Source organism: Mastigoproctus giganteus, chromosome 10 (assembly GCF_048544385.1).
Source record: "Mastigoproctus giganteus isolate SK-2022 chromosome 10, ASM4854438v1, whole genome shotgun sequence".
Taxonomy (NCBI): domain Eukaryota; kingdom Metazoa; phylum Arthropoda; class Arachnida; order Uropygi; family Thelyphonidae; genus Mastigoproctus; species Mastigoproctus giganteus.
This window is the reverse complement of record NC_143584.1, coordinates 12,531,804-12,549,486: the sequence shown is the minus strand read 5'-3', so window position 1 is coordinate 12,549,486 and position 17,683 is coordinate 12,531,804. Positions and strand designations below refer to the sequence as shown.

The window sequence follows — 17,683 nt, the reverse complement described above, 5'->3', positions numbered from 1 at the left end:
AACTAACTAAATTCTTACAGCGTGTATTTATGACCTTCGTTTTTTATTTGCATGCATTAAAAATAAAAGGTTCCAGCTTTTTCAAACATAAGTCAAAATGAAAATGTGTTCTCATTTTGACATCCATTTGTAATCTCCACCTTCCCGAAAATTTCTATATATGTGTTGCTATTATTATGGACATTCTAATTTGAACCATTTTTTAAGGATTGTTTGTAAATTTACGGACAGTTGACAACCTTGCGTCACTTGGCCTGGATATACCTTTGATTCGAGGACAACTTAAGAACAATTTTTTATAAGTCGGCCTTGTTTTGATTTTTTAAAATTTGTTTATGCTAATGTTAACTCGACCATAAAACACTAGGTGTCGCTGTAACAACTTCGTATTCATGCTGGTTTAGTGGAAGTTACAAAACATATTAGTGACTTTGAAACATGTGTTTTCCTTATTTGCTCTGCTTATTTATTTTTGATCTAAAGGAAAGAATTCTTGTTAAAGGAAAACAATTTGTCCCTCATTAATGATTTTAATTTGTGAATTTTTAAGCTTCCGTGAACGGAATAAAACTGAAGCGCCATGAGATGGCTATGAGACTAGATTGGTATGTAGTTTTTAGTGAATAACAAGAAGAAACATGTCTTCTTTTCTGATTAAAAAATATATAATTCGTAATCCAGTACTAAGAGGAATCAATTGCTACGTAGAACGAAGGATCACCCAAATGAGCTGAGTATATCTTTGTAACCGACTAGCATAAAACTTCACTGTAGGGAAACTACTCACCAAAAAAAAAAGAAGCAGGAAGTGTTATTTGTTCTTTCCCCTCACCGTACTGTTATTTGATCCCTGTTTTTTTTTTTTTTTTATTTAAATTTCGATTATTTTTGTACACTTTATTTATTCAAATTTAATTTTTTAAATTTTAATATCGATTATTTTTGCACACCTGGTTACAAAAACAAACAAAAAAAAAAAACGAAGTTCACTTATAATTACTGAAGTACGTATGGCTTCTGGGTAAAACCCTGAATTGTTCTTTACTAATATATTCAGATATACAAACCCCATCTCCACATTACATTAATATTTAAGCAAGCAGATTACATAATTATAGATACCATCAATATCGATCTTTGAGTGTCTGGTACAAGGACTCTCACAAAGTAGACTTGCAGAAAGCAATAGACAGCCATACACAGATATGGGCAAGCTCTGAGTCAACCATGGAACAGCAATGGAGGGCTAATAAGAGCGGTTATAGAGTATTCCTAATAATAATAACCCCAGGGGCTCATATCTGGTGAGTATGGGCTTCACACACCCAGGGTCCTGAGCTGGATATCATCATTCTTCTCTTTTTTGGTGATTCCCTTCTACTTCTGACTCTTGTCATGTTTTTTTTTTTTTTTTTTATCATGTTAAATGATAAATATTTCCTTCTGACTCTTGTCATGTTTATCATGTTTTTTTTTTTTTATCATGTTAAATGATAAATATTTCCTTTTGTTTTCTCATATTCTCTTACTATAACATTCATAATGATACAGATTTCATTTAATATTTACAACATATACATATGTTGTTAATATTAAATAATAATAATAAAAATATACACATATACTTAAAGTGACCAGATCTTTAGTATTCCAATGCGAGACATTGATTTTACTATTTTTTTTCACATATATTTGTTTTATTTCACAGAAATAAATAAATATTATATAGGTATTTCTGCGAAATAATTATAATAATACATACTGGTGCAGCATAAGCCTCGGGCTTCCTTGCACCTTATAGCTAATAATAATAACATAACAAAAGAATTGTAATTACAAGCATAAATTCTAATTTAATGATGCTGAATAATTAAGATACTTGGGAAACAATTTAAATAAAGTATATTTTTAAATTTAGGTTTTTAAAAAAAAAGTACAAGTGTATTTGGGTACCAAAGAAGAAAAGATTTACAGGAATTTTGTTAGCAGGGAAAAGGAAATAATTATCCCTTTGTATAAGGCAATGGTCAGGCCATGCCTTGAGTACTGTGTACAGGTCTGGAAGCCTCATTTTAGAAAGAATGTAGAGTTGCTTGAGCATGAACAGAGAAAGGCAACAAAAGGGTCCTCTTACCAAGAAAGTCTTAATGTCTGCAAATTGCAGTGGCTGGAGACTAGGCACCTGGGAGGTGATCTGATTGAGGTGTATAAGGCCATAAATGGGTTGAGCACATTGCATTCTGATGGGATTCTTCTGCTTGCTCAGATTACGAACATGAGGGAGCATAAATTCAGATTGAGGAAAGACAGTTGTAGAATAGATGTGTGGAATTTTGCCTTTAGCCAGCAGGTGGTTAATTGCTGGATCAAACTTCCATCTGTCGTTGTGGAAGTCGATAGCTTAAATAAATTCAAGGAGAACCTGGACAAATTTTTAGAGGGAATGGTGTGTGAAAATTTTTTTTTTTTTTGGCTGATGCTACATAAGCTCATATGCTTGTTTTCTTGCATCACATGCCTCTATTATTACTACTACTACTACTATTAAATCCACAAAAAAAACTGGGTTAGTCTTTAGTACAAGGTTCTTACCCATGGATCTTTGCAACTACAAGTGATGGGCAGGTCTAGCTCCACTCACTGCCTTGCAGTGATTGGCTGCTAATCACCACAATTTTGCATTAGAGTGAATGCCGTTTTGCTATCTATTCCTGTGCATAATTTCATTTCTCAATTTAAAACCAGTGGAAAATGGGGGGGGAATCATTTCCCGATTATCCCCCCTTTGGTGCTGGTTTAAAATCAGGAAGAGGTTTCCCTCCCAAGACTAGATCTTCCAATTGCTGTGATGCAGTGGGTGGAGCTCCACCTGCCCAGCACTTGTAGATCTGTTGGTTAAAACCTTGTTTTTAACATTTAATGATGCTAGGTTCTAAACCTTGTTCTAAAGACTAACCAAATAGTGTAGACAGTTGAACATGAAATATCTTGATGTGACAGGTGTTTGATGGAACCTGAAGAAAGTCCACCTCAAAAATGAGTATTCCAAAGAGAAGAGAGTTTTTTTGTTGTTGCAAATGGTGAATTCCAGATCAGGAGGAGAAGCACATACAATATTGTACATTTTAAGTATGTACATGCTGTAGTTGTTACTTGAAAGACCAATTTACTTGAGTAAATTATGAGACTAGAAAGTTAAGATGCCCATGGAAATTAAATTTGCAATCATTAATTACAAAATCTGTGAGATTGGATTAAGGGAATGGCTTAATGAACCAAAGGATATTGTGATAATACAAGAGAGTGAGTTTATGGTATTTTTGTGCCATGAACATAAAATATGACATTCAGATGGAACATTAAGAAAGATTGTAAAAAAGTGTTGAAAAGAGAGTTGCCGAAGATGTACTTCTGTGAGGAATACCAGCAATATATTTGATTTGACAAGTGATGTTTTGGAAGTTAGAAATCAAAATCCTTGCTCAAAGATTAATAAGGAAGTTTAAAAAGTTGCCTGATAAGAGAGAGTAATCATGCAGCAGAGTGTGAGTAGATATTATATCAGAAGTTAAGCTTATGTTAGAATAAATAGTGTCAATCTGTTCTTCAACTTTAAGATATCAAATAAGTTTTTGGATGATTAGTGATTTTTAATGTGGGTCGAGCTTATAATGAATGTGATTACTTAGGATTGAAAAGAAACTGTCTAGTAATAATCAAAAAAATGCACCATTCCAGATATTTAAGGGCTGAGGAAGAAAGAGATATACCAGTTTAAATACCAGTGCATTCTTAATGAAAGGAAGAATATAAAGTAATGTTCAAGAGGAAGAATCTCTAGAAAATTCTTGGTTAATAAAAGTGGACATAGGAGTGGATGATAAAAATTTTAGAAAATTATTTTAACCTGTTCCCAGATAGGTTTCTTGGCAGTATGTAAGCTTAGAGTGAATTCTTTTGAGGAATTTAAAAGTTAGCATTAAAATTGAAGAACTATGTACATGAATGCTTTTAAATATTGATATTTTTTTCCTATTTTTACTTTACAGTTGGGCAGCAGAGTAAGATTGTCAAAAATAAAAATGAAATTTGTAAAATAATAAAGAAAGAAAAACTTATCATAATGTTTTTTTTTTTTTTTTCAGTGCAGTAATATCCACTGCAATTATATATGTATTTTATTCAGTTTCATCAACTTTTGGGTCCGAATTCCAGAGAATTTTTTCAATTTAAGCTCATTTAAGCCCACATTGTCTTGAACCTTGTCAAAACGTACCCCCACCAGTGCTGATTTTTGCACTGGTGGGGTACAAAAATGATGATGTTTAGTTGTCTAAATATAAAAATGATCTATTACTCATAAACTCACTTAATAGATGCCAGCACGACCCTATGGAGTTTCAAGACATGTTTGATGGTGATTTCAAGACATGTTTCGGTTTGATGGTGTGCTACTTATTTTAAATTTTACATAGCAATTATTTTATGTAATAAAATAACAAATAGCATAGAGACAAAATTAACAATGAAATAACCTTTATTTAGTTGCTCTTTTTGCACTTTAATGTTCTGCATAGAAGAGCCAACATTAAGCTCAGCCATGATAATGTTGATTTTTTTGAGTTATATACAGTACTTTGGTCCTGTTGGAAAACTGCTGTAGCTTCCCAAAGTAAGTGTGTGTATCTATGCCAGTGCCAATCAGATTTGCACTGTGATATGATTTGTTGGTCCACTGATAATTAAACTCTGTGAAAGAACATGGGACAAAAGCCTCAAGCTACGTTGTCTTCAATATGTTCAAAAACTACTTCACTTATACTGAACTATCTCGCATATTGTGGATACAGTCATCACCAGGTTGCTCAGGTCTTCACTATGCCTACCTGTCCACTAATGAGACTCCAATCAGAGTTGAAATCAAGTCTGGGTAGTGGCATGTACTTAAAAAAAAAAAATGCAATATACTCCTCTATGGAATAGTGCCTTTTATTTAGAGTAATGCAATATTAAAGCAACTCATAGTGAAAATGCTTCACAATGTGAGATTGATGCACTAAAATAGCAATTCCAGAGGTTGAAGTTGCAGGCTCTCCCAGTCAACTTTGGGATTTTTATTTCTTTAGATAAAGGTGGTTTTTGTTTTTTTTTGCTTGTATTCCATTGCATTTTTAACTTTGATATAGATATTAAATGGTCCTTTGGTGTTCCTTATGTTCTTCCCCATCCCCCACTTTTCACACACTTTTTTTTCTTCAATTTGGTTATCTCTGTTGTTATTTAGTTTGGCAAATTAATGTCATTTTTCTATCTTTTGAGTTTTCTTTATGTTTAGTTGTTTAAATCCTCTGACCATATGGTCATCCCAGAGTATAAACAGAACATTTATTTATTATTTAAGTATTTTTATAATGTGATATTTTAAATTTTGCCTTTCTTTTCTTTTTAACAGAACATTTATTTATTATTTAAGTATTTTTATAATGTGATATTTTAAATTTTGCCTTTCTTTTTAATCTTGATAGGATTTATGTTGCCTATTTTTATTTATTTATTTTTTTAGACTTGTTGATTGGTTCTGATTGACAAGAAAATTTATATTTCATTTTCTCAGTTTGTTTGAGTTGCTTCCCAGTTATTAGGTTAACCATATTTAAGACTTGTTTTTTTTTCTTGAACCTGTCTGTATTACTTTCATCAAGGCATCCATGGTTGTTTTACTGATTTAGCAAGCTATGATAGAAATGTGTTTGGGAGTTCCCTTATTAAGGGAACTCCCAAACACATTTATTGGTGCTTCCCTTATAAAGTGGTCACTATGGTTTCCTAACTTTTCTTTTGTAGTTCTTTTAGTAGGAGAACCACAAAAGTTCAAATAGTTCTACACGGGCTTTCATATACTTGATTATTATTAGCCATATGGTGCAAGGAAGCCTGAGGCTTATGCTGCACCAGCCAAAAAAATTTCTGAGTTACCCTGAGAGAGAAGGGAATCATCAAGGAGAAGAATGATGATATCCAGCTTAGGACCCTTAGTGTGCCAAGCCCATTCTCACCAGGTGTGAGCCCCTGGGGTTAACTGGCTGCTTAATTTCATAAAAATATTTTATAAATAAAACTTGTTACTTTTATGCAGTAACACTTTCTGCATCTATTCAGGTATTTCCTGATTCAATTTTATCAAATTCTGTACCTGAATTTTACAGATATTCTTGAATTCAGTTTTTCCAAGTCTAAATCGGACAACCAAGATGAACTCGCATAATCTCCAGTGTTAAAAGCTATTTTCATGCCATTGCCTAGTATAAACTGTCTACAGTTAGCTCTAAACTGGTTAGAAATGGTAGCATGTACTAAAAAAAATTCAAAGCCAATTTGTACATTAATGGGCTGATAAATGACCTTAAAAGCATAGATCATATACATTTACCCAGAGCCCAATTCAATTTAGTCCTAATGAAGTCCCTACCCACCCACTACAAAACAAAATCTGAAATGAAACAAAGCATAACTCATCTGACTACTAACTCAGAAGGAAAAGAGATGTGATATTGAAATAAAAGTATATAATTAATCATACAGCTCTTGAAGAGAGAGAGAGAGAAAGAGAAAGAGAGAAAGCGAGCATCAGGTTCTACACACACCATTTTGAAAATACAGTAAGCTTTCAAAAATCAAGATATTTTTGAATATTTTCCCAAAAATAGTTGACAATACAAGGATAGAAGGAAAATAGATACCAAATTTATGCATTATATTCCATTAATAATTTCCAAGCACCAGTTTCTTTCTGTTTTACATATTTCCTAGACTATATCATTTTTGCTATGTATTTACAACTTAAAATATCATTCACTTTGTGAGATATTCAATACTAGTTCACTGTATGATACTTAATAGTACAGGCGCCTCTGTAGCCAGGTGGGCAGGAGCGACAGTGTGTAGCACATGCTTCTTGATTAGACCGGGTTCAAGCCCTTGACCACCAAATATGGAGGATGCGGAAAGGTCAGGGAATGACCGCCGCATATCCCCAGAGCAATATGGCCTTAGTTGCTAATGCTCCTAAAAACCAAATAACAGCTTAATAGTACAGCACTATGTATTTAATTTTTAAGGTAATGCAATTGCTGAAATCATATTACACTATTTATAATCCATTAAAAACTACTGAACAATTGCAACACCTATACCAGCAGCAGCATTTGAACTTGACTTTTATTTCTTAAGCAAGTACATTACCCAGTGGACCAGTCCAGCAGTTGACTTCATGCTGGCAACTGTCATTCTCTGGAGATTATGGGATTGGAGCTACTGTATTGTATACTGTAATAAATGAATTACTCCTGAATAATTAAGCTATATGTATAACCTTCAAAAAACTGGAATTTTTAAAAATCCAGAACGTGCTGTTCCCGAGGATGCCAGATTTAGGAGGTTCTACTGCATAGGAGACTCAAGCTATCACAGTTTATAGAGGAGGAGGGTGCAGAATAAGAAATATATAGAAACAGCTTAAATATCCCTTCAGTCATGATCTTCTCAGCATTCTCAGAAAGATAGTTTTCCTCTTTGAGTAAAAAGAGGAGACTTCAATGGATTACTATTTGTTTGATAGTTATCTGAGAATTAGATGAAAGCAGTAAAACTACCTCTAAATAATGCTCAACTATAAAAATCAATTAGTATTGATTATGATTAGTGCTGATTAATTGATATTAAACGTTGATAACTATCAGTGTTCAGAGTTTGCTATTTAAAATACATTTGATAAATTAGTACCATTCTGTGCAAATTTAAAATGCTCAGTGCTTCTTCTGAGTTCCGTTCATAAATAAAAAAATAAATCTAGAGTAGTCTGAAATATTTCACCATATTTACTGTCTCATCAAGTGATAATATTTGTTATACTATTTATAAATTAAATAATTTAAACTTATTATATGAATTAAATTATTTTTTCATGCAGCATAATGTCCTTCATATTATTATTATGATATACATAATCAATTGTCAGAAGAAAACATTTTTATAAGACTAAATAAAAAAGTGTACCTGATCAAAAGAAAATAAAACTCTCTTTGCTGAAGCACCTTTATTTTCAGCTCTCAACTAGCACAAAGAAATAAGAAGCAAATGATAAATTTGTTCTTCTAAATCACATCACAGGTCTGTCAGATCAGTGCAAATATTAGTCACCTAGACAGCAAGTCAGTTGCTAGACAACTGTTTGCCACCTGTGTGTATGTGTAGGTAGCTGTACAACTGTTGAGTTTCATTTGTCACAATAAATTATCTTTAAAAAAAAAAAAAAAAAAAAAAGTACTAACCTATGAAAAAGACACTCCATATTACAAAAATTATGCATGTAGGCATGCCACACAAAATCAGAAACAAAAATATTGAATTTTCCTATCATTTCCTGTAAGTGCTATATTTCTTCTTAAATCTTTTCTTAAATTGTATCTGAGGTCTTGTATAACCTAGAGCCCTTAATAATCAAAATCTGCTATAACTTTGTTGGACAAAATAAAATGATATTGCAATTGTGATATTTTTTTAATGATATTATCAACCAAAAAAAAAATTCAGTAGAACTTACAAATGATTTACAGGCATGATAATTATCATTTCTTATGATATCATTCAGTGTTTTTTATAGAAAATATTTGAAGTATTCTGCATAAATCTAAATGGTGTTAATTTTGTGTTAGGGATTCACATAACAAATTAGATGTTCTCACCACAAGAAATGGAGGCGTGTGTTTATAACACACACACACACACACACACACACACACACACACACACACACACACACACACACACACACTTCCAAGTGGGATGACTAATGGAAGTGACATCTGTAGATTCTTCGACCTTAGTTTAAAAACTTCATAAACTCTAAAATTTATCTGATATTCAGAAGGGGGCAGCATCACCATATACAGCTTTCATTTCAACTGTTGATCCATTCATTTCTTTTGTCAAAAATTTTATGATGACTCAATGCTCCAGTTTCATGACATCCATGGTTTCCTTTTGGTTGGCTATGTTCGGTCACTTGATAAGTTATCCAACTAAATGCAGCTCGTGTCACCTTCATTCACTTTATTTATACATATTTCTTTCAAGTATTTGTCCTTACCCTCTTGAAACAAAATTTAAAAATTCCCATCCCTTCTCCATTCAGCTAGATAGTAGTTGAATCCGACAGTCAGTAGCTAAATTTTTCTTACCCTTATTCTGCAATTATCCTTTCTCAATTCAGTTGTTACCAGAGAAAGAGGTGTAGATGTCTGGTCTCCGAACATTGTAACTTATGAGACTTAAGGCTCTCTCTCTCCATCCCTTTCCATCCTCCCATCTGTCTGTCTGAGTAAACTCTTTTTTTTTTTTTTTTTTCTCCTCTATACCTTGCTTGTCCAGCAAGTCCACATCCTTTATAAAATGTGGTTTCCAAGCTTTACTCAAGATATGACCCCACTATCATTTTATATAATGAAATAATTGCTATCAATTATTACTTAATAATAATTACTCCTGCCTTTTTTATTATCAAGTACCTTGAATTTGGAGCACTAGTCCTCAGGTAGCATACCCATGATACATTAAGCAAGAGCTGCTGCCACCCAATTGTAAGATCTTGGATTAAACCAATGTTTAACCAATATCTCCAACTGCCATTTTTAAGACTTCCTGAATAATTTGTCTAGTGTTTGTTTATAGAACATATCTCAATTATCGTCATTAACTACCCTGCCCGTCTTTGTTTTTCATCAACTGTAGACATTAATAAATATCAGAAATTGCAATGGACCCAGCAGTATTCAGTAAGGATATTCTGTGATTGTAATATAAATGATCCTATGTTACATCCCTGAGTATGGGCTCGAGAATTTTTCCTGGTACAAATATCAAAATATATGCATCTATAGTTAACTCATTTTGACCCTCTGAACCACGTTTGTGAATTGGAGAGACATTTACAATTTATAGGGACTTCATCTGAATCTGAGGATACATTCATTATTACAGCTAAAAGTTGAATTGACTTTTTTACTGATTCCTATAATATAACTGAATAGGTTCCAATGGCTCCTATTATCCTGTCACTTTTAACCACAGTAATTTCTCCTCCAGTTCTTTTAGCTTATCATATAACCATTCAATATTAATAACCCACTAGTATCTTCAGTATTGATGACCCAGAACACTTGAATATTGATGTAAAAAATTTTAGCATTAGTAGAGGCATATGATACAAGGAGGCAAGCTTATACAGCATCAGCCAAAAAAAAAAAAAAAAAAAAACCTTCCCATTTCTCACCCATCTGGTCACTTCAAATGTTTCTCTAGTTCGGCCTTAAATTTATTTAAGCTATCAACTTCCATCTGTTGCTGTGGAAGTCGATAGCCTAAATAAATTTAAGGCTGAACTAAACAAACATTTGGAGTGACCGAATGGGTGAAATGGGAAGGGTTTTTTTTTTTTTTTTTTTTGGCTGATGTAAGGTTGCTTTCTTGGATCATATGCTATTGCTAATATTTTATATAGCATCAGCCAAAAAAAACACCTTACCATTTCACCCATCATCCATTCATTCCAAATGCTTGTCTAATTCTGGCTTGACAATTTATTTAACTTGTTGACCTCCACTGCAACAGATGGAAGTTTGTTCCAACAATCAACCACCCGCTAGCTAAAGGCAAATTTCCGCATATCTATTATACAATTGTCTTTCCTCAGTTTGAATCTATGTCCCCTCAGGTGAGTAATTTGGGCAAGAGAAAGAATCCCATCAGCATTTGCTCAAACCATTCAAGGCCTTATACACCTCAATCAGATCACCTTGCAGGTGCATAGTCTCCAGATGCTGCAATTTGCAGGATACATTCGACTTCCTTGATAACAGCAACCCTTTGTTCCATTCACCAATCTGTTGCCCTTCTCTGAACTCATTCCAGCAGCTCTACATCCTTCCTAAAAGGAGTCCTCCAGACCTATATGCAGTACTCAAGGTATGGCTTGACCATTGCCTTATACAGGAGGATAATCATCTCCTTAAACCTGCTAGCAAAATTCCTGTATATCATTGATAAGACACCATGAGTTACTCTTGCAGCCTGTCTACACTGCTCAGAAAGCTTCATATCTCACTGCACCATTACCCCCAGGTCTTTTTCATTCTCTGCCTCCCTGAGTATAGTACCAAACAGTTGGTACGTTTCTCTGGGGTTACTGCAACCCATATGCAGCACTTTACATTTGTCAATGTTAACTTCAGTTGCCACCTCTTAGCCCATCTGCTCAACTTTTCTAGATTGTGTTGCAATAGTGTACTTTCATTAACAACCCTGTCAACCTTCATGTCATCTGCAAACTTGGATATTAACTCTGGTATACCGTCATCAATATCATTGATAAATACAGAAAACAACAATGGGCCCAAAACCAAACCCTGGAGGACTCTGCTAATAACATTAGTCCACAAAGAGCAGTGTCCATTGATTACCACTCTCTGTCGTCTCCCTCTCAACTATCCCTTTATCCATAGCAGCAACTTTCCCTTAATGCCATACTGCTCCAATTTGTACAGTAGTCTTCCATGTGCAACAGTATCAAGGACTCAGCAATCCTGGACTACATTTTGATCAATGCCAAATTTCGCTCATCACTCATGGACGTTCGTGCCATGAGGGGACCTGATTGCGGATCTGATCACTACCTCATCCAGGCTAAGGTGCAGCTCAAATTACGGCATGCAAAAAGATCATCTCGGTCAGCCAAGCTGGACTGGAGGCAGCTAATGAATGCTGCCAACAAACAGGCATATCAGATCGCCCTATCCAACCGCTTCGAGATGCTGGCCGTGCCCGAGGATATAAATGAAGAAGAAAAGCAGATCTCTGATGCCATCCTGGAATGTGCCAAGCCCCTGTGTCCACCTGCCCGACGTCGAATGCAACCATGGATATCAGACGAGTGCCTCGACCTCGTGGACAAACGGAAACAGGCAAAGTTGGTCGACTTTGAACGGTACCGGCAGCTAAACCGAGAAGTCCGACAAAGAATGACAGCAGAAAGATAAGCATACTGGAACCAAGTGGCAGACGATCTTGAAGTGGCGGCATCCAAGAACGAGTACCGCACTCTCTACCGCACCCTCAGATGTCTGAGTGGAAAGACCAAATTGACTAGTGACAACATCAAGAATGCTGATGGGACCTTCGTGCGATCACCATCCGAACGCCTGCAACGGTGGAGTGAATTCTTCAAAGCTTTGTATAATCACGACCCACCTCAGGGACTGCCAGCAACAGCACTCTTGATCGACCCCCCCCTGAGGTCTCCATGGTCGATGTTGAGCCTACAGTAGAAGAAGTGAAAGCAGCCATACAATCCCTGAAGAATGGCAGGGCACCAGGAGTGGACCAAGTCACCACAGAAGCGATCAAAGCCGGGGGAGATGTACTGCTTCGCCGACTACACTCACTCCTCAAAACCATCTGGTGCACTGAACAAATTCCGCTAACATGGAGGAAAGCCATTATTGTACCGATCCACAAGAAAGGTGATAACCGGGACTGCAAGAACTACTGTGGCATCAGCCTCCTTTCCATCATCGGAAAGGTCTTTATGAAGATCATCCAGTCAAGACTGCAAAAACATCGCGAGCAAACCAGTTGAGAAGAACAGGCAGGATTTAGACCCGGGCGAGGATGCTGTGATCAAATCTTTGCCATTCATCAGCTGATGGAGGAGAGGATCCGATGTGGACAGCGAACCGTCATTGTTTTCATTGACTTTAAGTCTGCTTTTGACTGTGTCCACCGGCCTGCCTTATGGAAACTACTAGAGGTTGAACATGTACCTCGAAAAGTCATCACACTCCTCCAAACTGCATACAACGGTTTAACCAGCCAGGTGCACATCCAGAACGATTTATCTGAGGAATTTACCATCCAAACTGGAGTCCGCCAAGGGGATGTAGCCTCCCCGTTGCTTTTCAACATCGTGGTCGACGCCATTATGAGGCAAGCATTCAGAAACAGACGGCATACAATATGACAAGGATCACTATGTGACTGACCTGATGTTTGCTGATGATAGTGCTATCCTTGCCGGTAACGACGCTGAAGCCACGGACATCCTCTACGACATTGCCCGGCCATACGGTTTGAAGATCAATGCTGGTAAGACAAAGGCCCTGACAACAGATGGGTCGCAAGCCACCATCTATCTCGAAGGCGTCCAGATCGAGCAAGTGCAAGACTTTAAATACCTTGGGTCGCTGGTCCAGGAGAAGAAAGTTGCATCCACCATGGAAATCCACAGCAGAATTGGACAGGCGGCCACTGCGTTCGCCTCGCTCAAATGGTGTCTATGGAAGAGGACCAACATTTCCACAAAGACTAAAATCCGACTCTTCCAGACTTTGATCCTGCCCATTCTTCTTTATGGATCGGAAACATGGATTTGTCTCAAGTTAGATTTGAACAAACTTGAGGTATTCCAAATGCGATGCCTGCGGCAGATCTTGGGCATCTCTCTTCGCGACCGCATCACTAATGATACCATCCGCGCCAGATGCCAACAGCAACCAAGCATTGCCGACCAAATCCAGAAGCGAAGGCTTAGATGGTTTGGCCACGTATGTAGAATGGGCACGAACAGAATACCATCCACACTCCTTTGGAGACAACGACCCACCCAATGGAGCATCCAACGGACCGCGCCTAGGAAAACGTGGGCCAAGTAAGTGGAAAATGACTTGAAGAGCCGACGTCTCGACCTTAACCAGGCCAGGACTGACGCCATGGATCGTAAGGTATGGAAGAACATCACAGAGCAAGTCCGAAACCCTGCGGCACCTACAGCAGCATACTGGTTGCGTGGCCAACCGCCTCCCCCAGCTGCCAGCTAAGGACCAAAGAAGAAGAAGAAGAAGACAGTATATGATATTTATTTATCAGCTTTTTAGAACTTTGTTCTAGGTCATCAGTACCAATATCATTCCTTTACTTCTAGCAGGGCGCCTCTGTAGCCAGGTGGGAAGGAGCAGCAAACACATCTTCTTGATTAGACCTGGGTTCGAGCCCGTCACCACCAAATACGGAGGATGTGGAGAGGTCAGGGAATGACCACCGCATATCCCAGAGCAATATGGCCTTAGTTGCTAATGCTCCTAAAAACCAAACAACTAACTAACTAACTAACTTCTAGCAGTCACATAAGGAAAAAAACTCTTTGTTATTGTTCTTTGCACTTTTGACCACTTTACATAATTTTATTACAGACTAATATAGGGGTTCTCAAATTATTGTGATATTGCAACCCCCTATAATGCTAAACGAATTTGCGCAACCCCAATCCCTTCCTCCATGAGTAAAAGTAATGGTTACATTGAGGCTAAAATTGAGCAGTGAATAAATATTGCAATGACTTTGATAGCTAATATTTATTGGAAATAAACAAATGTCAAATTTGCAATCCTGTAGTAAGAAATATAAATACGGTTAACTAATGAACAGACATAAAATAAAATTTCATTAACCTTAGATTTTTCTTTTAACCATGATTTTTTTAGATTTTTTTTTTTTTTTTACCATTTTTATCAGTTGATAAGTTCTACTTATCAACACTGATAACAATGGAAACAAAATATAATAACATAAATAATACGTGAGCGGGTAAGGGGCTTGTGATTTGGTCAACGAAGCTAGTGTTAATAACATATCTGAGGTTTCACCCTCATTTTTACTACGAATGAAGATGATTTTTTATACATTACACATCCATCTATATCCAGCTGCAACCTCACTCTTAGATGCTCGTCACCACTGGGGGCTGTCACACTCCACAGTTTAAGAAACACTGGACTAATATATACTTATTGTAAGATTCAGAGTTCTCTGATTTATAGTCCCCTTGAACAATACCTCTTCATTGGTATAAAAACCTTAGCAGCTTCTATAATTACTTTCTTGAACATTTCCTGTTTAGTATTTGTATTGGTTAAAGTACCATTTGGTTCCTCTGAAAATAATTCAGTCATCTGTTGGTTGAGATGATGCTGAAGCAATCTTTTAAGACTGATTTTAGTAGAACTTATGATAGTAGAACTGCTTGTTTCTTTGCATCATTTTGCTAGTATTAATACTATTATTAAAGTTGATATCTTTATTGTGCTTATAGAATCCCAATAAATGATTTCCATCAGAACTGCTTATTTAAAGCAGTTCTGATGGAAATCATATTCATTGTTTGGGATGTTATAAAGAATCTGTATTATATTCCAAACACACCAAACTTGTTAATGCACCAATGAAAATTCTTTGTGCAAAAAAATCTTTTTTGTTGCCAGTCAGCCTTAGCTTCTGTGTAGCCATAGTGAGGCAGCTGCTGATGCATATTATGATGACAAGCTTTCAATGCATATTATGATGACAAACTTTTGATGCCTTTGTATAATATATTCTTCTATACCCGAAAGGCAGGTGCTGGTAGCTGAAGATTTTTGACATTGTTACTGGACCAAATCATTAACCATTAACTTACTTAAAAAGCAATATCATTTTCTAAATATACATTAGCATTAGTAGTGGCAAATGATGCAAGAAAGAAAGCTTATACATCGACACAAAAAAAAATCCCATTCCCTTGAATAGTTTATCTATTTCTTGCTTGAATTTATTTAAGCTATCAACTTCCACAACGACAGATGGAAGTTTGTTCTGGCAACCACCTGCTGGCTAAAGGTAAACTTCCATAGATCTATTCTGCAACCTTCCTTCCTCAATTTGAATTTATGCCCCCTTGTGTGTAGTCCGAGCAAGAGGAAGAATCCCATCAGCTTTGAACTTGCTCAATCCATTCAAAACCTTAAACACCTCATCCAGATCACTGCACAGGTGCCTAGTCTCTAGATGCTGCAATTTGCAGAACTTCAGTCTTTCTTGGTAAGAGTACCCCTTCATTCCCTTCACCAATCTTGTTGCCCTTCTCTGTACTCATTCCAGCACTCTACAGCCTTCTTAAAATAAGGCCTCCAATGTGATTATCCCATTGCCCTTTACAATGGAATAATCACCTCCTTATCTGTGCTAACAAAATTGCTGTATATCATTGACAAAACCCCATGAGCTACCCTGGCAGCCTGTCTGCCTTGCTCAGAGAACTTCATATTCGACTGCACGATTACCCACAGGTCTTTTTTATTGTCCACTACCCTGAGTGTAGTACTACACAGTTGGTATGTTACTTGGAGTTACTGCTACCCATATGTAGTACTTTACATTTGTCAATGTTGAACTTCAGTTGCCATTTCCCAGGCTGTCAATTTTCTGACCTGATATTAAAGGAATTTTTATGGCTGCCTATGTCCCACCAAATCAGACCTGTCAATCAAACATACTACATTGAAGTTCTGACAAGGCTGTGTGAAAAAGTTTGAAGGAAGAGATCCGAATTGTAGAAGGATGGTTGGATGCTCCATCAAAACAAGGCTCCAGCACACAATGCACTCTCTGTTTGCTAGTTTCTGGCCAAAATACAAATCTGTGTGTGTGTGAACATGCATCCTACTCACCACACCTAACCCCTTGTGACTTTTTTTCTCTTCCCTAAACTGAAAAGTGTACTTAAGGGAACCCGTTTTCAGACCATTGAAGACATTCAGGAAAACAAAAATGACCAAAGTGTTAAAAGGGCTTACAGAAGGTGACTTCCAGAAATATGTCTATGCTTGGAAGAAACATATAGAACAGTGTGTGCAAGCCCAAGGCAATTATTTAAAAAGGGATAACTTGTAAGGTACAAAATATTTCATTATATTTATTTTATTGTAACAGTCTCATTATTTAATAGCCACATGATCAGTTGTAGGTTATAATAACTTTAACGTTTGCAGTTTTCATTTTAAAAAATAAAAAATGGATTTTTCAGGTTTTTTTTTTTTTTTTCTCCAGAAAGGATTGAAAATTAAGATAGCATCAAGAAAAGTAAATGATTTTGAATTATTTTTGCTGATTTTTCAAATTTTCATATGCACAAAGGAATTTCAATTTTTTGCTTGATTGGTTAAAGGTTGACTCTCATCATCTAAGATCAGATCATTGCAAAAGGAAAGAGGATTGTTATTGTATGAGTTGTCTCATTTCGAGGTTGACAGGGATACATATAGGGGGTATGGGTAGTTTCTTTTGGCCATTAAAATAAAATGACGCACTACAACGTTAAAAACTGTTTTATTTTATTATTATTTTATGTTACACATGAACTCCAAACATGAGTGGTATTGAAGCCTGTAGTACTCTAGTCCTGTGTATGAGTTGAGAAGACAAAAGGTACTTATTCACACTGGACTTTAATTTTTGTACAGGGTGATCACAGCATCTTGTTATCTCTTATACGATTGGTTATACTATATAACTGCAGTATTCTTTTTTACATGCATTATAACATATGATACAAGCCTTGTTGTAGACAATGCCTTGTTATCCTTTTTCTTTTCTTTTTTTTTAATCCTTTGATATATATGTGCAGCAGCTAAATTCATTTTCTTTTTGCAGGTTATGCAAATGTAACATTGAGTGATACAAGCGGTTACACCATTGAATAATAGGTGGGCTTCAGTGTCTAAATCCACAAACATCTGCAAACAGAGAAGACACTGGAAAA

At 36.1% G+C, this 17,683-nt stretch overlaps 1 protein-coding gene across 2 annotated transcripts in view; it reads left to right on the top strand.

Moving 5' to 3' along the window:
• Positions 1–409: 409 nt before the first annotated feature.
• The window catches only part of LOC150078720 (palmitoyltransferase ZDHHC3), a 62,882-nt gene continuing 45,608 nt past the window's right edge, over positions 410–17,683 (top strand). For both annotated transcript variants that reach the window (XM_090384126.1, XM_090384124.1), the window contains exon 1: positions 410–605. In XM_090384126.1, coding sequence (XP_090240252.1) covers positions 586–605 — 20 coding nt within the window. In that variant the 5' untranslated portion in view covers positions 410–585. The remainder of the gene's footprint in view (positions 606–17,683) is intronic.